The 26,904-nt window shown below is 46.0% G+C and overlaps 1 protein-coding gene across 4 annotated transcripts in view; it reads left to right on the forward strand.

Annotated features, from left to right (window-relative positions):
• cfap54 (cilia and flagella associated protein 54) overlaps positions 1-26,904 on the forward strand; it is a 149,453-nt gene that overhangs the window by 32,315 nt on the left and 90,234 nt on the right. For 3 of the 4 annotated variants that reach the window (XM_046297739.1, XM_046297740.1, XM_046297741.1), the window contains exons 16-26: positions 19,001-19,166; positions 19,386-19,481; positions 19,703-19,824; positions 20,141-20,332; positions 20,730-20,822; positions 21,859-22,044; positions 22,292-22,416; positions 22,574-22,721; positions 22,983-23,138; positions 23,390-23,512; positions 26,021-26,146. In XM_046297739.1, coding sequence (XP_046153695.1) covers positions 19,001-19,166; positions 19,386-19,481; positions 19,703-19,824; positions 20,141-20,332; positions 20,730-20,822; positions 21,859-22,044; positions 22,292-22,416; positions 22,574-22,721; positions 22,983-23,138; positions 23,390-23,512; positions 26,021-26,146 — 1,533 coding nt within the window. The remainder of the gene's footprint in view (positions 1-19,000; positions 19,167-19,385; positions 19,482-19,702; positions 19,825-20,140; positions 20,333-20,729; positions 20,823-21,858; positions 22,045-22,291; positions 22,417-22,573; positions 22,722-22,982; positions 23,139-23,389; positions 23,513-26,020; positions 26,147-26,904) is intronic. The other variant, XM_046297742.1, reaches the window with a different exon arrangement.

Below are 26,904 nucleotides of genomic sequence, written 5' to 3' on the forward strand. Positions count from 1 at the left end.
TTCATAAGAAGCATTGCCTGATGTGAACCATGCATTGAACAAAAGAGATCTCAGACACCACAGAAGAAGCCACTGCTGTCCCAAAAAAACATTGCTGCACGTCTAAAGTATGGTGAAGGGAGCATCGTGGTTTGGGACTGGACAGCTTGCTATCACGGAAAAATGAATTCCCAAGTTTATCAAGACATTTTGCAGGAGAATGTAAGGCTATCTGTCTGCCAATTGAAGCTCAACAGAACTTAGGTGATGCAACAGGACAACGACCCAAAACACAGAAGTAAATCTACAACAGAATGGCTTCAACAGAACAAAATACGCTTTCTGGAGTGGCCCAGTCAGAGTCCTGACCTCAACCTGATTTGAGATGCTGTGGCATGACCTCGAGAGCAGTTCACACCAGACATCTCACAAATATTGCTGAACAGTTTTGTAAAGAGGAATGGTCTAAAATTCCTCCTGACAATTGTGCAGGTCTGATCTGCAACTACAGAAGATGTTTGGTTGAGGTTATTGATGCCAATGGAGTATCAATCCGTTATTAACTCCAAGGGTTCACATACTTTTTTTGTTTGTTTGTGACCTAGATGAAGATCAGATCAAATTTTACGAGCAATTTATGCAGAAATCCAGGTATTTCCAAAGGGTTCACATACTTTTTCTTGCCACTGTAATTTAGCTCCCGATGAACAGTTCTTATGCTGACGTTTCTTCCAAAAGCAGTTTGGAACTTGGTAGTGAGTTTTGTAACCTAGGTCAAATGATTTTTACGCGCTTCAGCCTACCATTTCGTAGCTGAGCCGTTGTTGCTCCTAGACGTTTCCACTTCAAAATAACAGCACTTACAGTTGACCAGGGAAGCTTTAGCGGGACAGAAATTTGACTAAATAACTTGTCGGAAAGGTGGCATCCTATCCCAGAGTGGCGCAGTGGTCTAAGGCACTGCATCTCAGTGCTATAGGTGGTTTGTATCCAGGCTGTATCACACAACCGGCCGTGATTGGGAGTCCCATAGGGCGGCGCACAATTGGCCCCGCGTCGTCCTGGTTTGCCCGGTGTAGGCCGTCATTGTAAATAAGAATTTGTTTTTAACTGACTTGCTTAGTTAAATAACATTTAAAAAATGACAGCGCCATGTTCAAAGTCACTGAGCTCTTCAGTAAGGCCATTCTACTGCCAATGGTTTCCTATGGAGATTGCATGACTGTTCACTCGATTTTATACACCTGTCAGCAACAGGTGTGGCTGAAATAGCTAAATCCACTAATTTGAAGGGGTGTCCACATACTTTTGTGTATATCAAGTGTATTTGCCTTTCCCTTACCCTCATCCCTCTCAGCCATACAGTTTTTCAATTCATCATCAATCCATGGGGATTTGGTTGTTTTAACAGTCCGTTTCTTTATGGGTGCATGCCTGTCAGTAACCGGAAGAAGCAATTTCATTAGCATTTCAAGTGCAGCTTCAGGATATTCTACATCAGACCAACAAATATTTTTCACATCTTCAATATAGGAATCATTGCAAAACCTCTAACATCTCTGGAGAGACCTGAAAATACCTGTGCAGCGACGCTCCCCATCCAACCTTACAGAGCTTAAGAGGATCTGCAGAGAGGAATGGGAGAAACTTCTTAAGTACTTGTCTGCCAAGCTTGTAGCGTCATACCCAAGAACACTCGTCTGTAATCGCTGCCAAAGGTGCTTCAACAAAGTGCTCAGTAAAAGGTCTGAATAGTTATGTAAATCTGATACTTAAATGTATAATGCATTTGCAAAAAAATATGAAATATATGTTAAATAACACATGGAATTATATAGTAACCAAAAAAAGTGTTAAACAAATCAAAATATATTTTCGATTTTCGATTCTTCAAATAGCCATCCTTTGCCTTGATAAAAACATTTTTCACGTTCAAACGGCTCTCCTGTAAAGTTGTGACTTGCGACATACTCCTAGCTTACTGAATTGGGTCACATATGCTGAGCACTTGTTGGCTGCTTTTCCTTCACTCTCCAATCCAACTCATCCCAAACCCTCTCAATTGGGTTGAGGTCGGGTGATAGTGGAGGCCAGCTCATCTGATGCAGCACTCCATCACTCTCTTTCTTGGTCAAATAGCCCTTACACAGCCTGGAGGTGTGTTAGGTCATTGTCCAGTTGAAAAACAAATGATAGTCCCACGAAGCGCAAACCAGATGGAATGGCATATCGTTGCAGAATGTTGTAGTAGGCATGCTGGTTAAGCATTCTATATCAATTCTAAAATCACAGACAGTGTCACCAGCAAAGCACCCCCACACCAACTCCTCCATGCTTCACGGTGGTAACTTGTCATGTATTGTCATGTCTTGTCCCTGTGCTTTCTCTTCTCTTCGTTTCCCCCTGCTGGTCGTATTAGGTTACTTTCTCTCTCTCTATCTCTCTCTCTCTATCGTTCCGTTCCTGCTCCCAGATGTTCCTCATTCTCCTAACGACCTCGTTTACTCTCTCACACCTGTCCCCTCTTTTGCCTCTGATTAAGTCTCTATTTCTCTCTCTGTTTCTGCTTCTGTCCTTGTCGGATTCTTGTTTGCTTTGCCCTTGTTCCGTCCTGTCGTGTGCTGCCTCTTCATCAGATACTGCGTGTGAGCAGGTGTCTCTGTCCTCTACGGCCCGCGCCTACCCGAAGGGACCTGCAGTCTGTTGCCGCTAGTCCTGCAATTCTCCTCTACAAATAGAGGATTTATGTTTTCCCTGTTTGGACATCTCCTGTAAAGATTGAGGATTTATGTTTTCCCTGTTTGGACATTAATAAACTCAGTTTCTGTTAAGTCGCTTTTGGGTCCTCACTCACCTGCATAACAGAAGAATCCGACCAAGAATGGACCCAGCGACTACGGATCCTCGCTACTCAGCCGTCGAGATCCAGGGAGCAATGCTAGGCAGACACGAGCAGGAATTGTCTTCTGCTCGGCATGCCGTTGAGACCCTGGCCGCCCAAGTCTCCGACCTCTCAAAACATTTTCACAATCTCCGTCTCGATCCACCAGCTACTTCCAGGGCTTCCGAGTCTCCGGAGCCCAGAATTAATAACCCACCGTGTTACTCTGGGCAGCCCACTGAATTCCGCTCGTTCCTCACCCAGTGTGATATTGTGTTCTCTCTCCAGCCCAACACATACTCCAGGGGTAGAGCTCGTATCGCCTACGTCATATCTCTCCTCACTGGACGGGCTCGTGAGTGGGGCACGGTAATCTGGGAGGCAAGGGCTGAGTGTACTAACGAGTATCAGAACTTTAAAGAGGAGATGATACGGGTTTTTGATCGTTCAGTTTTTGGGAAAGAAGCTTCCAGGGCCCTGTCTTCCCTATGTCAAGGTAATCGATCCATAACGGATTACTCTATAGAGTTTCGCACTCTTGCTGCCTCCAGTGACTGGAACGAGCCGGCGTTGCTCGCTCGTTTTCTGGAGGGTCTCCACGCTGAGGTAAAGGATGAGATTCTCTCCCGGGAGGTTCCTTCCAGCGTGGATTCTTTGATTGAACTCGCCATTCGCATAGAACGACGGGTAGATCTTCGTCACCGAGCTCGTGGAAGAGAGCTCGCGTTAACAGTGTCCCCCCTCTCCGCATCACTACCATCTCCCCCCACTGGCTCAGGTGTTGAGCCCATGCAGCTGGGGGGTATTCGCATCTCGACTAAGGAGAGGGAACGGAGAATCACCAACCGCGTCTGTCTCTATTGCGGTTCCGCTGGTCATTTTGTCATTTCATGTCCAGTAAAAGCCAGAGCTCATCAGTAAGCGGAGGGCTACTGGTGAGCGCTACTACTTAGGTCTCTCCGTCAAGATCCTGTACTACCTTGTCGGTCCATCTACGCTGGACCGGTTCGGCAGCTTCCTACAGTGCCTTGATAGACTCTGGGGCGGAGGGCTGTTTTATGGACGAAGCCTGGGCTCGGGAACATGACATTCCTCTCAGACAGTTAGGGGAGCCCACGGCCATGTTCGCCTTGGATGGTAGTCCTCTCCCCAGGATATTATGTGAAACGCTACCTTTAACCCTCACTGTCTCTGGTAATCATAGTGAAACCATTTCTTTTTTGATTTTTCGTTCACCTTTTACACCTGTTGTTTTGGGTCATCCCTGGCTAGTGTGTCATAATCCTTCTATTAATTGGTCTAGTAATTCTATCCTCTCCTGGAACGTTTCTTGTCATGTGAAATGTTTAATGTCTGCTATCCCTCCTGTTTCTTCTGCCCCCTCTTCACAGGAGGAGCCTGGTGATTTGACAGGGGTGCCGGAGGAATATCATGATCTGCGCACGGTCTTCAGTCGGTCCAGGGCCACCTCTCTTCCTCCTCACCGGTCGTATGATTGTCGTATTGATCTCCTTCCGGGAACCACTCCCCCCCGGGGTAGACTATACTCTGTCGGCTCCCGAACGTAAGGCTCTCGAAGATTATCTGTCTGTTGCTCTCGATGTCGGTACCGTAGTTCCTTCTTCCTCTCCCGCCGGAGCGGGGTTTTTTTTTGTTAAGAAAAAGGACGGTACCCTGCGCCCCTGCGTGGATTATCGAGGCCTGAATGACATAACGGTTAAGAATCGTTATCCGCTTCCCCTTATGTCATCAGCCTTCGAGATCCTGCAGGGAGCCAGGTTTTTTACTAAGTTGGACCTTCGTAACGCTTACCATCTTGTGCGCATCAGGGAGGGGGACGAGTGGAAAACGGCGTTTAACACTCCGTTAGGGCACTTTGAATACCGGGTTCTGCCGTTCGGTCTCGCTAATGCTCCAGCTGTTTTTCAGGCATTAGTGAATGATGTACTGAGAGACATGCTGAACATCTTTGTTTTCGTTTACCTTGACGATATCCTGCTTTTTTTCACCGTCACTCCAGATTCATGTTCAGCACGTTCAACGTGTTCTCCAGCTCCTTTTAGAGAATTGTCTTTATGTGAAGGCTGAGAAGTACGCTTTTCATGTCTCCTCCGTCACATTTCTCGGTTCTGTTATTTCCGCTGAAGGCATTCAGATGGATCCCGCTAAGGTCCATGCTGTCAGCGATTGGCCCGTCCCCAAGTCACGTGTCGAGCTGCAGCGCTTTCTCGGTTTCGCAAATTTCTATCGTCGTTTCATTCGTAATTTCGGTCAGGTGGCAGCTCCTCTCACAGCCCTTACTTCTGTCAAGACGTGCTTTAAGTGGTCCGTTTACGCCCAGGGAGCTTTTGATCTCCTCAAGAAGCGTTTTACATCCGCTCCTATCCTTGTTACACCTGACGTCTCTAGACAATTCATTGTCGAGGTTGACGCGTCAGAGGTGGGCGTGGGAGCCATTCTGTCCCAGCGCTCCCATTCTGACGATAAGGTCCACCCTTGCGCGTATTTTTCTCATCGCCTGTCACCGTCGGAACGTAACTATGATGTGGGAAACCGCGAACTGCTCGCCATCCGCTTAGCTCTAGGCGAATGGCGCCAGTGGTTGGAGGGGGCGACCGTTCCTTTTGTCGTTTGGACTGACCATAAGAACCTTGAGTACATCCGTTCTGCCAAACGACTCAATGCGCGTCAGGCTCGTTGGGCGTTGTTTTTCGCTCGTTTCGAGTTCGTTATTTCTTATCGTCCGGGCTCTAAGAACACCAAGGCTGATGCTTTATCCCGTCTCTTCAGTTCTTCAGTAGCCTCTACCGACCCCGAGGGGATTCTCCCTGAGGGGCGTGTTGTCGGGTTGACTGTCTGGGGAATTGAGAGGCAGGTAAAGCAAGCACTCACTCACACTCCGTCGCCGCGCGCTTGTCCTAGGAACCTTCTTTTCGTTCCCGTTTCCACTCGTCTGGCCGTTCTTCAGTGGGCTCACTCTGCCAAGTTAGCCGGCCACCCCGGCGTTCGGGGTACGCTTGCTTCTATTCGCCAGCGTTTTTGGTGGCCCACTCAGGAGCGTGACACGCATCGTTTCGTGGCTGCTTGTTCAGACTGCGCGCAGACTAAGTCTGGTAACTCTCCTCCTGCCGGTCGTCTCAGACCGCTTTCCATTCCCTCTCGACCGTGGTCTCACATCGCCTTAGACTTTATTACTGGTCTGCCTTCGTCAGCGGGGAAGACTGTTATTCTAACGGTTGTCGATAGGTTCTCTAAGGCGGCTCATTTTATTCCCCTCGCTAAGCTTCCTTCCGCTAAAGAGACGGCACAAATCATCATTGAGAATGTGTTCAGAATTCATGGCCTTCCGTCAGACGCCGTTTCGGACAGGGGTCCGCAATTCACGTCTCAATTTTGGAGGGAGTTTTGTCGTTTGATTGGGGCTTCCGTCAGTCTCCCGGTTTTCATCCCCAGTCTAACGGTCAAGCAGAACGGGCCAATCAGACTATTGGTCGCATCTTACGCAGTCTTTCCTTTCGAAACCCTGCGTCTTGGGCAGAACAGCTCCCCTGGGCAGAATACACTCACAACTCGCTTCCTTCATCTGCGACCGGGCTATCTCCTTTTCAGAGTAGCCTCGGGTACCAGCCTCCTTTGTTCTCGTCCCAGCTCGCCGAGTCCAGCGTTCCCTCCGCTCAGGCTTTTGTCCAACGTTGTGAGCGCACCTGGAAGAGGGTCAGGTCTGCACTTTGCCGTTATAGGGCGCAGACTGTGAGAGCCGCTAATAAGCGTAGGACTAAGAGTCCTAGGTATTGTCGCGTTCAGAGAGTATGGCTCTCCACTCGTAACCTTCCCCTTACGACAGCTTCTCGCAAATTGACCCCGCGGTTCATTGGTCCGTTCCGTATTTCTCAGATTGTTAATCCTGTCGCAGTGCGACTTCTTCTTCCGCGACATCTTCGTCGCGTCCACACAGTCTTCCATGTCTCCTGTGTCAAGCCTTTTCTTCGCGCCCCCCGTTCGTCTCCCCCCCCCCCCCCCCCGTCCTTGTCGAGGGCGCACCTATCTACAGGGTCCGGAAGATTATGGACATGCGTCCTCGGTGACGTGGTCATCAGTACCTAGTGGATTGGGAGGGGTACGGTCCTGAGGAAAGGAGTTGGGTTCCATCTCGGGACGTGCTGGACCATTCGCTGATCGATGATTTCCTCCGTTGCCACCAGGTTTCCTCCTCGAGTGCGCCAGGAGGCGCTCGGTGAGTGGGGGGGGGTACTGTCATGTATTGTCATGTCTTGTCCCTGTGCTTTCTCTTCTCTTCGTTTCCCCCTGCTGGTCGTATTAGGTTACTTTCTCTCTCTCTCTATCGTTCCGTTCCTGCTCCCAGCTGTTCCTCATTCTCCTAACGACCTCGTTTACTCTCTCACACCTGTCCCCTCTTTTGCCTCTGATTAAGTCTCTATTTCTCTCTCTGTTTCTGCTTCTGTCCTTGTCGGATTCTTGTTTGCTTTGCCCTTGTTCCGTCCTGTCGTGTGCTGCCTCTTCATCAGATACTGCGTGTGAGCAGGTGTCTCTGTCCTCTACGGCCCGCGCCTACCCGAAGGGACCTGCAGTCTGTTGCCGCTAGTCCTGCAATTCTCCTCTACAAATAGAGGATTTATGTTTTCCCTGTTTGGACATCTCCTGTAAAGATTGAGGATTTATGTTTTCCCTGTTTGGACATTAATAAACTCAGTTTCTGTTAAGTCGCTTTTGGGTCCTCACTCATAACATAATCACACATGCGGAGACCATCTGTTCACCTCTGCGTCTCACAAAGACGCTAATGAACTTTTTCCTTTGCTGTGGCGGTCCTCATGAGAGCCAGTCTCATCATAGTTCTTGATGGTTTTTGCGACTGCACTCGATTCAATTCTCAAAGTTCTTTACATTTTCCGTATTGACTGACCTTCATGTCTTATAGAAATGATGGACTGTCGTTTCTCTTTACTTAATTGAGCTGTTCTTGCCATAATATGAACTTGGTCTTTTACCAAATAGGACTATCTTCTGTATACCTCTCCTACCTTGTCACAACACAACTGATTGGCTCAAACGCATTAAGGCGGACAGAAATTCAAATTAAGTTTTAACAAGGCACACTTGTTAATTGAAATGCATTCCAGGTGGTTGAGTGAAGGTGGTTCAGAGAATGCCAAGAGGAATGTTTAACACTTTTTTGGTTGCTGATATATTCACTAGTATTATACAATGTAGAAAATAGTACAAATAAAGAAAAACCCTTGAATGAGTAGGTGTGTCAACCTTTTGACTGGAACTGTGTATATATTTTTACCACATTTTAATCGAATAGACACTCAGGTGAAATACCGAATATCAGATTATTACAACCTATATAATCATTTTTTAAAGGTTGTATAAAGAACCCTGCTCAAAAGGTTCTACAGTATATGGAATCTTTATGGTGCTATGATGAACCATTTCGTAAGGTTCTAATAAAGAGCCATTCTCAAAGTTTTTACAAAGAAACCCTTTGAAGAACCGTACAGGTTTCCTCATTTTGTTTTCTTTATATGGTTAGCCATATTGCTTTGTGTCCAAATGTTCCTCTATACAGTGCCTTGCAAAAGTATTCATCCCCCTTGGCGTTTTTCCTATTTTGTTGCATTTCAACCTGTAATTTAAATAGATTTTTATTTGTACTTAATAGTCCAAATAACAAAATAGTCCAAATTGCTGAAGTTAAATAAAAAAAAAAACTTATTTCAATCAATTCTAAAAAATAAAATAATAAAAGTGGTGTGTGCTTATGTATTCACCTCCTTTTTTATGAAGCCCCTAAATAAGATATGGTGCGACCAATTACCTTCATAATTCGTTAAATAAAGTCCACCTGTGTGCAATCTAAGTGTCACATGATCTGTCGCATGATCTCAGTATACACCTGTTTTGAAAGGCCCCAGAGTCTGCAACACCTCTAAGCAAGGGGCACCACCAAGCAAGCGGCACCATGAAGACCAAGGAGCTCTCCAAACAGGTCAGGGACAACGTTGTGGAGAAGTATCGATCAGGGTTGGTTTATAAAAAAATATCAGAAACTTTGAACAACCCACGTAGCTCCATTAAATCCATTATTACAAAATGGAAAGAATATGGCACCACAACAAATGTGCCAAGAGAGGGCCGCCCACCAAAACTCACAGACCAGGCAAGGAGGGCATTAATCGGAGAGGAAACAAAGATACCAAAGATAACCCTGAAGGAGCTGCAAAGCTCCACAGCGAAGATTGCAGTGTTGGTGTTCGCCAAAAGGCATGTGGGAGACTCCCCAAACCTATGGAAGAAGTTACCCTGGTCAGATGAGACTAAAATTGAGTTTTTTGGCGATCAAGGAAAACCCTATGTCTGTTGCAAACCCAACACCTCTCATCACAATGAAGCATGGTGGTGGCAACATCATGCTGTGGGGATGTTTTTCATCGGCAGGGACTGGGAAACTGGTCAGAATTGAAGGAATGATGGATGGCGCTAAATACACTGAAATTCTTGAGGGAAACCTGTTTCAGTCTTCCAGAGATTTGAGACTGGGACGAAGGTTCACCTTCCAGCAGGACAATGACCCTAAGCATACTGCTAAAGTGGTTCAAGGGGAAACGTTTAAATGTCTTGGAATGGCCTAGTCAAAGTCCAGACCTGAATCCAATTAAAAATCTGTGGTATGACTTATTGATTGCTGTACACCAGCGGAACTCATCCAACCCATCCAAACAGCAGTTTTGCCTTGAAGAATGGGCAGAAATCCCAGTGGCTAGATGTGCCAAGCTTATAGAGACATTCCCCAAGAGACGTGCAGCTGTAATTGCTGCAAAAGGTGGCTCTACAAAGTTTTGACTTTTGGGGGTGTGAATAGTTATTTAAGCTAACCTTTTCTGTTTTTTTTTGTCTTATTTCTTGTTTGTTTCAAAATAAAAAATATTTAGCACATTCAAAGTGGTAGGCATGTTGTGTAAATGAAATGATATACAACCCCCCCAAAATCTATTTTAATTCCAGGTTATAAGGCAACAAATAGGAAAAATGCTTTCGCAAGCCACTGTATTTCATTTAATCTACTTTAATAGTGAAAATGGTGACTGAACAATAAAGGATTTAAATAACATTTCTTAATTGGAATAATGCTCTTCTTTTAGTCTGTAATCAGACCCCATAACTGTCCGCGTGCATAGTTAGCATGTTGTGGCATAACACAACAGAACAGATAAACTGGAATGACCGTCTCACTCATGGTTGTACATACAAAAACACGCCCCAAAATATTCTAATAAGCCACCACATGTTAATCACTAAAAGAGTAAAGAACCATTTTCTGAACTGCAAAGAACAATTTAAGCGCTTAAAGGGTTCTTTGAGTCATTAGAGTTCCACATAGACCCAACACCCTTAACAAGAACCCTTGAAGAACCTTGAAGTGTGAAGCACTAAAAATACCATATTCCTACCTAACTGTAGGGTGTCCAATCAAAAGCATTTTTTTTGACCAATGGGTAAAATAATATGTTAATTGTGTAGATAATCCTCTAAGAAAACCAATGGTCCCAATCTCATGTCTCTATCATAATCTGTTTAAAAGTTTTTTGTTGTTGTTGTTTTACCCTTGTAGGATGGCCAAAATTAGGGTGACTAAATCAATGGAGGCCAGAGAAAAAAAGTGGTCAAAAATAAGGAAGATGGAACAGCTTTGACATCAGCTAGGCTGGGTTGTGTGCGAGAATGAAGGCTCCCTGACAGGCTCACTTTCCCATTGAACTCGTCATCTGTCTTCTCGAGTCCGCAGGACATAAAACAATATAGAAGTAAGATAGATATCGATTTTTAGACATGACATGTAGTATTTTCATATTTTAGTAAACACTGAGTATACCAAACATTAAAGACACCTGCTCTTTCCATGACAAAGACTCACCAGGTGAAAACTATGATCCATTATTGATCCAACTTGAGCCAGCATCTCTGTGGAATGCTTTCGACTCCTTGTAGAGTCCATTCCCAGACGAATTGAGGCTGTTACATTTACATTTTACATTTAAGTCATTTAGCAGACGCTCTTATCCAGAGCGACTTACAAATTGGTGCATTCACCTTATGACATCCAGTGGGACAGTCACTTAACAATAGTGCATCTAAAACTTAGGGGGGGGTGGGGTGAGAGGGATTACTTAACCTATCCTAGGTATTCCTTAAAGAGGTGGGGTTTCAGGTGTCTCCGGAAGGTGGTGATTGACTCCGCTGTCCTGGCGTCGTGAGGGAGTTTGTTCCACCATTGGGGGGCCAGGGCAGCGAACAGTTTTGACTGGGCTGAGCGGGAGCTGTACTTCCTCAGTGGTAGGGAGGCGAGCAGGCCAGAGGTGGATGAACGCAGTGCCCTTGTTTGGGTGTAGGGCCTGATCAGAGCCTGGAGGTACTGAGGTGCCGTTCCCCTCACAGCTCCGTAGGCAAGCACCATGGTCTTGTAGCGGATGCGAGCTTCAACTGGAAGCCAGTGGAGAGAACGGAGGAGCGGGGTGACGTGAGAGAACTTGGGAAGGTTGAACACCAGACGGGCTGCGGCGTTCTGGATGAGTTGAAGGGGTTTAATGGCACAGGCAGGGAGCCCAGCCAACAGCGAGTTGCAGTAATCCAGACGGGAGATGACAAGTGCCTGGATTAGGACCTGCGCCGCTTCCTGTGTGAGGCAGGGTCGTACTCTGCGGATGTTGTAGAGCATGAACCTACAGGAACGGGCCACCGCCTTGATGTTAGTTGAGAACGACAGGGTGTTGTCCAGGATCACGCCAAGGTTCTTGGCGCTCTGGGAGGAGGACACAATGGAGTTGTCAACCGTGATGGCGAGATCATGGAACGGGCAGTCCTTCCCGGGAGGAAGAGCAGCTCCGTCTTGCCGAGGTTCAGCTTGAGGTGGTGATCCGTCATCCACACTGATATGTCTGCCAGACATGCAGAGATGCGATTCGCCACCTGGTCATCAGAAGGGGGAAAGGAGAAGATTAATTGTGTGTCGTCTGCATAGCAATGATAAGAGAGACCATGTGAGGTTATGACAGAGCCAAGTGACTTGGTGTATAGCGAGAATAGGAGAGGGCCAAGAACAGAGCCCTGGGGGACACCAGTGGTGAGAGCGCGTGGTGAGGAGACAGATTCTCGCCACGCCACCTGGTAGGAGCGACCTGTCAGGTAGGACGCAATCCAAGCGTGGGCCGCGCCGGAGATGCCCAACTCGGAGAGGGTGGAGAGGAGGATCTGATGGTTCACAGTATCGAAGGCAGCCGATAGATCTAGAAGGATGAGAGCAGAGGAGAGAGAGTTAGCTTTAGCAGTGCGGAGCGCCTCCGTGATACAGAGGAGAGCAGTCTCAGTTGAATGACTAGTCTTGAAACCTGACTGATTTGGATCAAGAAGGTCATTCAGAGAGAGATAGCGGGAGAGCTGGCCAAGGACAGCACGTTCAAGAGTTTTGGAGAGAAAAGAAAGAAGGGATACTGGTCTGTAATTGTTGACATCGGAGGGATCGAGTGTAGGTTTTTTCAGAAGGGGTGCAACTCTCGCTCTCTTGAAGACGGAAGGGACGTAGCCAACGGTCAGGGATGAGTTGATGAGCGAGGTGAGGTAAGGGAGAAGGTCTCCGGAAATGGTCTGGAGAAGAGAGGAGGGGATAGGGTCAAGCGGGCAGGTTGTTGGGCGGCCGGCCGTCACAAGACGCGAGATTTCATCTGGAGAGAGAGGGGAGAAAGAGGTCAGAGCACAGGGTAGGGCAGTGTGAGCAGAACCAGCAGTGTCGTTTGACTTAGCAAACGAGGATCGGATGTCGTCGACCTTCTTTTCAAAATGGTTGACGAAGTCATCTGCAGAGAGGGAGGAGGGGGGAGGGGGCGGAGGATTCAGGAGGGAGGAGAAGGTGGCAAAGAGCTTCCTAGGGTTAGAGGCAGCAGCTTGGAATTTAGCGTGGTAGAAAGTGGCTTTAGCAGCAGAGACAGAGGAGGAAAATGTAGAGAGGAGGGAGTGAAAGGATGCCAGGTCCGCAGGGAGGCGAGTTTTCCTCCATTTCCGCTCGGCTGCCCGGAGCCCTGTTCTGTGAGCTCGCAATGAGTCATCGAGCCACGGAGCGGGAGGGGAGGACCGAGCCGGCCTGGAGGATAGGGGACATAGAGAGTCAAGGGATGCAGAGAGGGAGGAGAGGAGGGTTGAGGAGGCAGAATCAGGAGATAGGTGGGAGAAGGTTTGAGCGGAGGGAAGAGATGATAGGATGGAAGAGGAGAGAGTAGCGGGGGAGAGAGAGCGAAGGTTGGGACGGCGCGATACCATCCGAGTAGGGGCAGTGTGGGAGGTGTTGGATGAGAGCGAGAGGGAAAAGGATACAAGGCAGTGGTCGGAGACTTGGAGGGGAGTTGCAATGAGGTTAGTGGAAGAACAGCATCTAGTAAAGATGAGGTCGAGCGTATTGCCTGCCTTGTGAGTAGGGGGAAGGTGAGAGGGTGAGGTCAAAAGAGGAGAGGAGTGGAAAGAAGGAGGCAGAGAGGAAAGAGTCAAAGGTAGACGTGGGGAGGTTAAAGTCGCCCAGAACTGTGAGAGGTGAGCCGTCCTCAGGAAAGGAGCTTATCAAGGCATCAAGCTCATTGATGAACTCTCCGAGGGAACCTGGAGGGCGATAAATGATAAGGATGTTAAGCTTGAAAGGGCTAGTAACTGTGACAGCATGGAATTCAAAGGAGGCGATAGACAGATGGGTAAGGGGAGAAAGAGAGAATGACCACTTGGGAGAGATGAGGATCCCGGTGCCACCACCCCGCTGACCAGACGCTCTCGGGGTGTGCGAGAACACGTGGGCGGACGAAGAGAGAGCAGTAGGAGTAGCAGTGTTGTCTGTGGTGATCCATGTTTCCGTCAGGGCCAAGAAGTCGAGGGACTGGAGGGAGGCATGGGCTGAGATGAACTCTGCCTTGTTGACCGCAGATTGGCAGTTCCAGAGGCTACCGGAGACCTGGAACTCCACGTGGGTCGTGCGCGCTGGGACCACCAGAGTAGGGTGGCCGCGGCCACGCGGTGAGGAGCGTTTGTATGGTCTGTGCAGAGAGGAGAGAACAGGGATAAACCGACACATAGTTGACAGGCTACAGAAGAGGCTACGCTAATGCAAAGGAGATTGGAATGACAAGTGGACTACACGTCTCGAATGTTCAGAAAGTTAAGCTACGTAGCAAGAATCTTATTGACTAAAATGATTAAAATGATACAGTACTGCTGAAGTAGGCTAGCTGGCAGTGGCTGCGTTGTTGACACTACACTAATCAAGTCGTTCCGTTGAGTGTAATAGTTTCTGCAGTGTTGCTATTCGGGGGCTAGCAGGCTAGCTAGCAGTGTTGTTTACGTTACGTTGCGTTAAAAGAACGACAATAGATGGCTAGCGAACCTAGAAAATCGCTCTAGACTACACAATTATCTTTGATACAAAGACGGCTATGTAGCTAGCTAAGTAGCTAGCTACGATCAAACAAATCAAACCGTTGTACTGTAATGAAAATGAAGTGAAAATGTGATACAACCTGTGAATGCGACCGGGTAGTTGAGTTCTATACAGAAGACGTTGGCTAGCGTTGGCTAGCTGTTGGCTAGCTAGCAGAGTCACCTACGTTAAGGACGACAAATAGCTGGCTAGTTAACCTCGGTAAATTAAGATAATCACTCTAAGACTACACACTCTAAACCTAAACAACACAATTATCTTGGATACGATGATACGATGATACGAAGACAGCAAAGACAGCTATGTAGCTAGCTAACACTAAACTAATCAAGTCGTTCAGTTGAGTGTAACAGTTTCTCCAGTGCAGCTAATCAGTGGACGTTAGCTAGCTGGCTAGTGAAGACTACGTTAGGACGGCGAAATACGATAATTACGCAATTATCTTTGATACAAAGACGGCTATGTAGCTAGCTGAGAAGAAATTGCTAAGATAAGACAAATCAAACCGTTGTGATATAATGAAATATAATGAAAAAGTTATACTACCCGTTGGAGCGACGTGCAGATGCGACCACTCGCTCTGAGGGCAGTACAGGGAAATCGGAGATCGCAACTCTTTCCGGCGCCGACAGAGATGGCCGCCTCGCTTCGCGTTCCTAGGAAACTATGCAGTTTTTAGTTTTTTTACATGTTATTTCTTACATTAGTACCCCAGGTCATCTTAGGTTTCATTACGTACAGTCGAGAAGAACTACTGAATATAAGATCAGCGTTAACTCACCATCAGTACGACCAAGAATATGATTTTTGCGACGCGGATCCTGTGTTCTGCCTTTCAACCAGGACAACGGAATGGACACCAGTCGGCGACCCCCCCAAAAAACGACTCCGTAAAAGAGGGAAACGAGGCGGTCTTCTGGTCAGACTCCGGAGACGGGCACATCGTGCACCACTCCCTAGCATTCTTCTCGCCAATGTCCAGTCTCTTGACAACAAGGTTGATGAAATCCGAGCAAGGGTAGCATTCCAGAGGGACATCAGAGACTGTAACGTTCTTTGCTTCACGGAAACTTGGCTCACTGGAGAGACGCTATCGGAGGCGGTGCAGCCAGCGGGTTTCTCCACGCATCGCGCCGACAGAAACAAACATCTTTCTGGTAAGAAGAGGGGCGGGGGCGTATGCCTTATGGCTAACGAGACGTGGTGTTATCAAAGAAACATACAGGAACTCAAATCCTTCTGTTCACCTGATTTAGAATTCCTCACAATCATTATCTACCAAGAGAATTCTCTTCGATTATAATCACAGCCGTATATATTCCCCCCCAAGCAGACACATCAATGGCTCTGAACGATCTTTATTTGACTCTTTGCAAACTGGAATCCACACATCCTGAGGCTGCATTCATTGTAGCTGGGGATTTTAGCAAGGCTAATCTGAAAACAAGACTCCCTAAATTGTATCAGCATATCGATTGCGCAACCAGGGCTGGAAAAACCTTGGATCATTGTTACTCTAACTTCCGTGCCGCATATAAGGCCCTGCCCCGCCCTCCTTTCGGAAAAGCTGACCACGACTCCATTTTGTTGATCCCTGCCTACAGACAGAAACTAAAACAAGTAGCTCCCACGCTGAGGTCTGTCCAACGCTGGTCCGACCAAGCTGATTCCACACTCCAAGACTGCTTCCATCACGTAGACTGGGATATGTTTCGTATTGCGTCAGATAACAACATTGATGAATACGCTGATTCGGTGTGCGAGTTCATGAGAACGTGCGTTGACGATGTCGTTCCCATTGCAACGATTAAAACATTCGCGTGAAACTGAAAGCGCAAACCACTGCTTTTAATCAGGCCAAGGTGACTGGTAACATGACCGAATACAAACAGTGCAGCTATTCCCTCCACAAGGCTATCAAACAAGCTAAGCGTCAGTATAGAGACAAAGTAGAATCTCAATTCAACGGCTCAGACACAAGAGGTATGTGGCAGGGTCTACAATCAATCACGGACTACAAGAAGAAAACCAGCCCAGTCACGGATCAGGATGTCTTGCTCCCAGGCAGACTAAATAACTTTTTTGCCCGCTTTGAGGACAATACAGTGCCACTGACACAGCCTGCAACGAAAACATGCGGACTCTCCTTCACTGCAGCCGAGGTGAGTAAAACATTTAAACGTGTTAACCCTCGCAATTCTGCAGGCCCAGACGGCATCCCTAGCCTCGCCCTCAGAGCATGCGCAGACCAGCTGGCCGGTGTGTTTACGGACATATTCAATCAATCCCTATACCAGTCTGCTGTTCCCACATGCTTCAAGAGGGCCACCATTGTTCCTGTTCCCAAGAAAGCTAAGGTAACTGAGCTAAACGACTACTGCCCCGTAGCACTCACTTCCGTCATCATAAAGTGCTTTGAGAGACTAGTCAAGGACCATATCACCTCCACCCTACCTGACGACCCACTCCAATTTGCTTACTGCCCAAATAGGTCCACAGACGATGCAATCTCAACCACACTGCACACTGCCCTAACCCATCTGGACAAGAGGAATACCTATGTGAGAATGCTGTTCATCGACTACAGCTCGGCATTCAACACCATAGTACCCTCCAAGCTCGTCATCAAGCTCGAGACCCTGGGTCTCGACCCCGCCCTGTGCAACTGGGTACTGGACTTCCTGACGGGCCGCCCCCAGGTGGTGAGGGTAGGCAACAACATCTCCACCCCGCTGATCCTCAACACTGGGGCCCCACAAGGGTGCGTTCTGAGCCCTCTCCTGTACTCCCTGTTCACCCACGACTGCGTGGCCACACACGCCTCCAACTCAATCATCAAGTTTGCGGACGACACAACAGTGGTAGGCTTGAGACGGCCTACAGGGAGGAGGTGAGGGCCCTCGGAGTGTGGTGTCAGGAAAATAACCTCACACTCAACGTCAACAAAACTAAGGAGATGATTGTGGACTTCAGGAAACAGCAGAGACATCGATGGAACAGTAGTGGAGAGGGTAGTAAGTTTTAAGTTCCTCGGCATCCACATCACAGACAAACTGAATTGGTCCACTCACACAGACAGCATCGTGAAGAAGGCGCAGCAGCGCCTCTTCAACCTCAGGAGGCTGAAGAAATTTGGCTTGTCACCAAAAGCACTCACAAACTTCTACAGATGCAAAATCAAGAGCATCCGGGCAGGCTGTATCACCGCCTGGTACGGCAACTGCTCCGCCCACAACCGTAAGGCTCTCCAGAGGGTAGTGAGGTCTGCACAACGCATCACCGGGGGCAAACTACCTGCCCTCCAGGACACCTACACCACCCGATGTCACAGGAAGGCCATTAAGATCATCAAGGACAACAACCACCCGAGCCACTGCCTGTTCACCCCGCTATCATCCAGAAGGCGAGGTCAGTACAGGTGCATCAAAGCTGGGACCGAGAGACTGAAAAACAGCTTCTATCTCAAGGCCATCAGACTGTTAAACAGCCACCACTAACATTGAGTGGCTGCTGCCAACACACTGACACTGACTCAACTCCAGCCACTTTAATAATGGGAATTGATGGGAAATGATGTAAAATATATCACTAGCCACTTTAAACAATGCTACCTAATATAATGTTACATACCCTACATTATTCATCTCATATGCATACGTATATACTGTACCCTATATCATCGACTGCATCCTTATGTAATACATGTATCACTAGCCACTAACTATGCCACTTTGTTTACATACTCATCTCATATGTATATACTGTACTCGATATCATCTACTGTATCTTGCCTATGCTGCTCTGCACCATCACTCATTCATATATCTTTATGTAAATATTCTTTATCCCCTTACACTGTGTATAAGACAGTAGTTTTGGAATTGTTAGTTAGATTACTTGTTGGTTATTACTGCATTGTCGGAACTAGAAGCACAAGCATTTCGCTACACTCGCATTAACATCTGCTAACCATGTGTATGTGACAAATAAAAGTTGATTTGATATGATTTATATTTGGAATATTTTCCTAATATTTGGTATACTCAGTGTATGCGCTTCTTATTCATCCGAAATTCCTGTTATTTTTCAAAGATTTCTCACAAAAACAAGCTTATCAATGTAAAATGTCAAATGAGCACTGAGCTTGCCCCAAGCTTTTTTTTCTCAAAGCCTTTTATGTTTAATTCAGCTTGTGTCATGCTAATTGACCTTTTTGCAACCATCGGAAACAGCTATGAAGACGACCACCACAACATGTAAAATCCTCAAAAGTTGAGGCGAGCAAGATGCACCCACCGCTCTGTGAACAGAACTTGGTGCTTATTATCGGATGTATTGGGTTACGAAATCCAACTTTTTTGATATACTGTTAATGAAATGTTAGAGAAAAAAACCCTGAACAATTAGAACATGAATAATCATATTTGTCTTGGTAAAATATATGTTATAAATGTAATCACTCAAGCACGTTTTCACCACTGTGGGTAGACTACTACCTGATAGTAAGGATGATAATGTATTATTGCATTGCTAGACTAGTGCTTTTCACTAGGTGCTTTGCATTGTGCAAGACTCTACACAACCACCTCCGAGATGACAGCTATTTTGGCCCAGGTCTGTCACCACACATCATTCTCTATTTACAGAAGTTTGCTGGGCCAGCCATGCATTCCCCTGCAGAAGGAGGAGAGGGAGAGGGGGTGAAGAGTCCCTCCCTGTCTCTCTCTCTCTCTCTGGTCCCCATGGACCTGCATCTGGAACTGCTGTCTGTCCAGCACAGAGTCTCCCTCAAGCTGCTCAACACCTGCCCAGGTATGTCAGCAAGGCCTCCAGACAGATAGTCCTCCACCATCCCAGAATGCTTTTCTGTGATTTTTTCCCACCAGATTAATCAGGATTTCCTGCTTTTCCAAGACCCCCTCTTCTTAAGAGTTATTGTCGTGCTCATCATCTCAAATCTGCCATCCTCACTTCCCCTCGACCCATCCACTCTGTATGCTGTGCTGTGCTGTGTTGTGTCCCTTCCCTTAGCTGAGCTGCAGCAGCATGCTGGTGACAGTAGGAGATCTATGAGGCCCCCTGGTGGTGTGGACATACCTGAGACCATGGCTAACAGAGCCAGAGGAGGTGAGACTGAGAGCCCTTAACCATGGCCCTGCACTCCATACTTTACATGGCTGCATCAGGTTCTCATCTTTGACACAAGCAGTTGTGTATTTCAAGCTGATATTGTGCTTAAGTTTGATTACGTCATGAATCAGTATTTAGGTAATGCATTAGTTATAAACAGAAGCTATTGCCAATTATTGTGATAATGATTGTGTGGTCCCTAAAACCTCTGTTTACAGAGTCGGTGCTTCTGGAGCGGATCAGAAAGAATACGATCTCCATAGCTCTGTTCCTGGTCCAGAAGGCTCTGCTGTCCCACAGGAAGGATCAGAACAGCAGCGCCACCAAGAGACTGCTAGAGGTAAAGACACTGAAAATGTCAATTGAATATCATGTTGATTTTGATTTGATTTATTAGGATCCCCATTAGCCGATGCCAATGGCAACAGCTAGTCTTACTGTCGATATGACACATTATGATTGGAGACACATTATATCACAAATGCCATTCTATAAAAATGCTTCGCTTGTCCGTCACGTTGATATGTACATTACAAGAGAATGACTAATGCCTTTTGGTATACACAATAAATAGCTAGTTCTGCTAGCCATACTTGAGGTTTGCCCACCATTGAGGTTTTCACCCATTCCTTGTATCCTCCATGTGTTGGTCACAGGAGGCTGTTGTCTTGATAGAGAAGGCAGAGGTGGAGGAGAGGAAGCTATTCAGCTCCTCTGGTCCGTCAGAGAGGAAGGAGAGAGGAGGAGAGGAGGAGCGAAACACTAGACCTCCTCCTTCCCCTATCCTCCTGTCCCGTACCTACCACTCCATGACCTTCACCCCTGCACCCTACGCCCTGGAGGAACAGGTGATAGGATGTCTACAATAAGGAGACACTCCTGTCTGGATCAGTCAGTGTGTAGCTTACAGTATGAGGATGGTGATCATTATGATTGGGATCATGAGGATCATATCCAGAGCAACTGTCACTCTAAGTACAGTCTGAAGTAGGGGCAGTAGTGTTCTCATGCTACTCTCATACTGTATCTGGGAGGAATTACCTACTGTATGTCTTTGTGGGTGCTATTTTACTCATACTGTATCTGGGAAGAATGACATACTGTATGTCATACTGTATGTCTTTGTGGGTGCTATTTTAGGGATTCATATGATAGTGTTTTACTGTAAGGATAGTATTATATATTATAAGGATAGTATCATATTATATAGACAGTAGCATGTTGTCTCTCCACTGTGTGGTGCAGGTGTGTTGGTACCATATCTATGCACGTGAGGCTGAGGGAATCAACCTGAAAGTCAGACTAGGAGACAGCAACCTGGTGGGCACTGGAGACGAGGTAAGTTACTCTACATAATGTCTACTGACACCTACCACAGCAAGTTCTCACCTTGTCTGCTGCCCTCTTCAGGTACACATTTTATATGGCCATGGGTATGTATTACAGTTCTGTTGCTTTTCAATGCAGCCCCACCAATGTTTCCTCAATTTGTTTTCAGCACTGGACAAATTTCAGGTCTGCAGAGTGCAAACTTGAACGTTGTAAAAATTATTGCCGCATGTTTACTGTGAACACTGAGGCTGTACCCGCTTTAAAGGGTGTTTTTAAAAGTGGCCAAGTAGCCTACTGTGGCTATTTGATCATAATGTTGGCCTACCAGAGTGGCCTACCATCAGAAACAATGCTACAGTAGCAGCACATGTGTAGTGTTCAATGTAGGCCTACATTACATGAGACTTTTGAAAAAAACAAAAACATGCAGGACTTGACATGAACCTGTTTATCCACTTGTCCTTCAGACAAAGAGGTGACTGAAAATGTTTTATTGTTTGATGAAAGAAACCACCTTACAAAATGTAATGAATTATTATTCCCATTATTACAGAAAGTCAGACAAATTATGCTGCAATCTGCCTATTGGCTACATAGCCGTCTCAAAATACAACACTTCCCATTTAAGACATAAAAAAAACTCTTCACCTGACTTGCTTTTCAAAGATGTCTTATAGGAAGCAACCACTCCCCCATTGTTGGCTAGAAATTAGCTATAACTGGGCTAATAACTCACTAACTAGCAAAGAATATGAACAAATGTGCACAGGTGGCTACATGCAGCTCTCACTTTGATCTCAAAATAATCACTTCTACTAACGACTGCTCATGCTGTAAACATAGTCCAGTTCAAAGTGAATGACAGATCCATATATGGCAATATATGCAGCTTAGAGGGAGAATTGGCCACCACTAATTATTCCCAAGACATCTGTACTCATGGTTGGCCTAGCTAGATTCATAGAAATAGATTGAATAGATTTTTATTCAATTTCAATGGCTAGATTTTTCATAAACTCTCTGTCCCTGTGTTTCTGCCCAGGTTCCTGCATCAGGGGAGCGACTGCTACGAGTTGACTGCTTGGAGCCGAACCAGAAGTATGTGTTCGCTGTAGCAGCCTACAACGCCGGGGGTAAACTGGTGGGCAATGCCATTGGAGAGACAACCAGGCCTCTGCTAGCCTCCTTGCCTCTGCCACTGCTCACCACCTGGGCACACCTGGCACAGGTACTGTGAAAGGAATCCTAACACTCACACCTCAAAGACTTATCATGTAGCATGATATTCAAATCCTGTAGCTGTGTTTGTCAATCAAAGACTAGTTAGAAAGTTTGGGTTATAGCTACACACACATCTCACGTTAGGATTCGGCCATATATAAGGTCACCGATTTATTTAGTGTGTGTGGGTTCCTCTATGTATAATCTGGTGACTGTAGGACCCTCTCTCCCTGTCTGTGTTGTGTCCCATGCAGGCAGCGTACCAGACAGGGCAACACGCTCTAGCCAAGAGAGCCTGCAGTGAACTGTGGAGCCACTTCAACCAACCTAAAGGTCTTCAAGAGCCAGGGGCCACTTTAGAGGGGCTAGCTCAGACCAAGTGAGGACAACACACTCTGACTGAGGATATGTGTTTGTTTGAGATATTTATTCCCTCATATTCCTTTCTGTCATGGCTCTTGTTAATCTATCCCCTCTTTCACCCGATTTACCTCTTGTTTTCTAACCCCCCCCCCTCTCTCCCTCCTCCTCTGCAGGCTGCGTTTGGAGACTCTGCAGCGCTCCTCTCCTCTCCTCCTCCACCTCTTCCTCTCCTCCATCCTGATGCAGACCGAGATCCACATCCAGGAGGGTGCGCTGTTCTGTGACACCCTCAGTGACGGGGGACCACTCATTTGGGGACAGGTAAGTACACTAAGGCACTGTTTCCTAAATGGATGGCTCCTTTATGGTCATGGCTGTAAACTGGGCTCTGGGTAAGGACATTTGTTTATTTTACTTGGTGCGTCATAAGAAAAAGGGAAAGTTCCTGCGTGGGAGTCACATGTGGAATTTGGATTTTTCAGAATGTAATATATGTGACTCTGAGAGAGAACCAAGCATGACAGTGAGAGATGTTAGAGAGGGTGATATGATGGCAGCTGTGTTTACTTTTAACCCCTTCAGGAGGCCAGGTTGGCAGAGTGTGAGCGGATGCTGGTGGCCATAGACCTGGCTCTCTGGCTGAATGACAGCAGCGCTGCCCTGCAGGCTGTGGTGGGGTGTTATGGCCTGCTGGCCCCGCTCATGTTTCACCAAATCCCAGCAGAGCCTGTTGTACAGGTAAGGTACAATAAACCTACTGAGCTCCTGATTGACTCTTGGGTCTGAATGACTGTTTCCTGGACCCAGATTAAGCCTATTGGTGTATGTCTAAGAACCTTCGATGTAGATTCTCCATTTAGCATGATTTTTAATTGTTTTTGGAAAAATGTTGCTTATTGTTTGTAAATGATTGCTTTACTATTATGATTATCACATTGCTGTGCTGATCTTGTAAATGTGGGTGTAAACAGTATGTATGTCTCTTCCAGGTGCTGATGAAGTGCCTGGCGGTGCTGACAGAGATCTCAGGAGTTGTCAAACAAAAACGCTCAGCCACCACCTCAGAGTCTCTCCTGCACATGATAGCCTGTATAACATATTATGTTGCCAAGGTAACCATGTGTTTGTGTGTGTCGGAGTATAATATTTTCCAGAGAATCTACAAATTTTCCTTCCCGAGAAAAGCCAAGAAATTACCGGGCATACCGGTATTCCCGTTCAAACCGAAGGTGCTATTTAAAAGCATATATTACCAGTGAATAAAACTGAAACGATTATACCACTCTAAATGGAGAAATTAACACATTAATCTAAAGTTTTCTTGTTGTATTTGTTGCAATTTAATAAACTCAAAGTTCTCTCAAAGTCACCATATTATTTTGTTGGTGTAGCCTATTAATGTAGGCCTATGAAGCACTGTTGGCAAACTGGTAAAATATTATGCGGTCTAGTGAAAATTACATTTGTTTTAATCTACCTTTCACTGAAAGATGACACTTGTTGGCCCTTTTCTCTCCGCTTGCACCTGGCTCCCGGGGGAATTTGGGAAGGTTGTGGCTGTTTTAGGGCTGACCCCATTTAGTTGACTGGTAGATTGTTTGGTTGATAGGCTGTTGGTCGACCAAGATTTGTTTAGTCCAGCAGTCTAAAATAAATACAGTACCAGTCAAAGGTTTGGACACACCTACTCATTCAAGGGTTTTTTGTAAATGTTTTATATTTTCTACATTACAGAATAATAGTGAAGACATCAAAGCTATGAAATAGCACATATGGAATAATGTAGCAACCAAAAAAGTGTTAAACAAATATGAACATATTTTAGATTTTTAGATTCTTCAAAGTAGCCACCCTTTGCCATGATGACAGCTTCTCAACCAGCTTCATGAGGAAGGCTTTTAGAACAGTCTTGAAGGAGTTTCCACATATGCTGAGTACTTGTTGGCTGCTTTTCCTTCACTCTGCGGTCTGACTCATTCCAAACCATTTCAGTTTGGTTAAGGTCGGGGGATTGTGGAAGAGAGATCATCTGATGCAGCACTCCATCACTCCTGGAGCCTGGAGGTGTGTTGGGTAATTGTCCTGTTCAAAAATAAATGATAGTCCCACTAAGCGCAAACCAGATGGGATGGCGTATCACTGCAGAATGTTGTGGTAGCCATGCTGGTTAAGTGTGCCTTGGAATTCTAAATGAATCACAGGCAGTGTCACCAGCAAAGCACCCCCACACAATAACACTTCCTCCTCCATGCTTTACCGTGGGAAATACACATACACATGATTATCATCTGTTCGGTTGGAACCAAAAATGTCTAATTTGGACTCCTAACAAAAGGACAAATTTTCACCGGTCTAATGTCCATTGCTCCTGTTTCTTGGCCCAAGCAAGTCTCTTCTTATTGGTGTCCGTTAGTAGTGTTTTTTTTGGCAGAAATTCGTCCATGAAGGCCTGATTCACACAGACTCCTCTGAACAGTTGATGTTGAGATGTGTCTGTGAAGCATTTATTTGGGCTGCAATTTCTGAGGCTGGCAACTCTTAATGAATGTATCCTCTGCAGGGAATTCTGGATATTCCATACCTATGGCCCTCCTCATGAGAACCAGTTTCATCATAGCGCTTGATAGTTTTTGTGACTGCACTTGAAGAAACTTTCAATGTTCCTGAATTTTTCCAGATTGACTGACCTTCATGTCTTAAAGCAATGATGGACTGTCGTTTCTCTTTGCATTTTTGAGCTGTTCTTGCCATAATATGGACTTGGTCTTTTACCAAATAGGGCTCTCTTCTTTATACACCCCCCACCCCCACACCTTGTCACAACACAACTGATTGGCTCAAAAGTGTTAAGAAGGAATGAATTACCCACATGTAACGGTTCTCTTCTTCCTCCTCTGAAGAGGAGGTGTAGCAAGGATCGGACCAAAATGCAGCGTAGTTGGTGTTCATGTTCTTTAATAAAGAAAAAAACTCAAACATGAACATAGTACAAAACAATAAACGTGAAAAACCGAAACAGTCCTCTCTGGTGCAACAAAGACAGGAACAATCACCCACAAAACACTCAAAAAAAAATATGGCTGCCTAAATATGGTTCCCAATCAGAGACAACGATAAACACCTGCCTCTGATTGAGAACCACTTCAGGCAACCATAGACTTTTCTAGATAACCCCACTATACCACAATCCCAATACCTACAAAACCCCAAGACAAAACACACCACATAATAAACCCATGTCACACCCTGGCCTGACCAAAATAATAAAGAAAACACAAAATACTAAGACCAGGGCGTGACACCACAAAAAGTTAATCCACAAATTAACTTTCAAGAAGGCACGCCTGTTAATTGAAATGCATTCGGTAACTCGGATCTCGGTAACCCGGATCCCGCTATTAAACCCTAGTGTGTGTATGTGTGTGAAAAAGAAGAAGAGCTGAAGAAGATTTTGCGCAGCCACCCAAAGTGTTTGTAAGGATACGGTTGTGTGTTCCGTTTTGGGCCTTTGAGCTATATACCAACCAAAGAGGGAGAGCTGGAAAAGGTTTTAACTCATTGTGTGTGTGCGAGTTCCATACATCTAGATCTATTAAGACCAGTCTTCTACTAACCCATAGGCCCTTCGCACCCTGGAGAAGCACCGTTTGGCAGCAACAGTGATTGAACAGGGAAAGAAAGTCCTCCGTGATATCCTGGAGACCGTGCAGGGACCCAGTAAGCCCCTTCCAGTGGAGCCAGACGGGGTATGTACTGCACTGTAACCTATACTGCCTTTTAATCAATTACTCATCAAAGCACACCTCCATTTACAGCCCAAGCAGGGCATAAAATGAACACCCGCCAAATGCCGGTAGATTTTGGTATTGGTGGGTAAGAATGTCTATTCCACCAGCCACGTTGGCGGGTGGTCAATTTGCAGGGCTTTACATTGTGAGCATTCCATTCGCATTTGCTAATAAAAATATAGTCAGAAGTCAAGTATGAGCACTTGCGAGTTGCAATTTATAAAATGAAGTAGCTGTTTTCAATGTATTTCTGCAGTTTTGTTTCATAGAAATAAGTATCCTATATCCCACCTCACACAGCATCAATGACTGGCTGGTGAGCTGCATAAAAGTTGGTATAATTTACTCAAAAGCCTACAAAGTGAGACTTTGTCCTCGTGTTTCTTGGCTATTTACATGGTTTTGTTCACGAGCTTGGTTGTTTTTCAATGTTAGTTGGAGTTGGCTTCAACTGCTTGCAAAGAGACATGGTCTACTCCTAGTCAGTTGTCAGATTCAAAATCTCACACAGACGTGACTAGGCTTGAGTGGCCCCATTACTATGGTAACGTCCCACACTTAAGCCCCTGTTACACACATCAATAGTGTGTTTTGTCTGTTAATTGCCATGTTGTCTAAATGAAGCAGAGGATTCAAAGAATCACTACAGAAAAAAAACTATACTTGGAAACTCATCAAATAGCCTCACGTTGTTCAGTACCAGTCAAAAGTTTGGA

Source organism: Oncorhynchus gorbuscha, linkage group LG14, assembly GCF_021184085.1.
Source record: "Oncorhynchus gorbuscha isolate QuinsamMale2020 ecotype Even-year linkage group LG14, OgorEven_v1.0, whole genome shotgun sequence".
NCBI classification, from domain to species: Eukaryota; Metazoa; Chordata; class Actinopteri; order Salmoniformes; family Salmonidae; genus Oncorhynchus; species Oncorhynchus gorbuscha.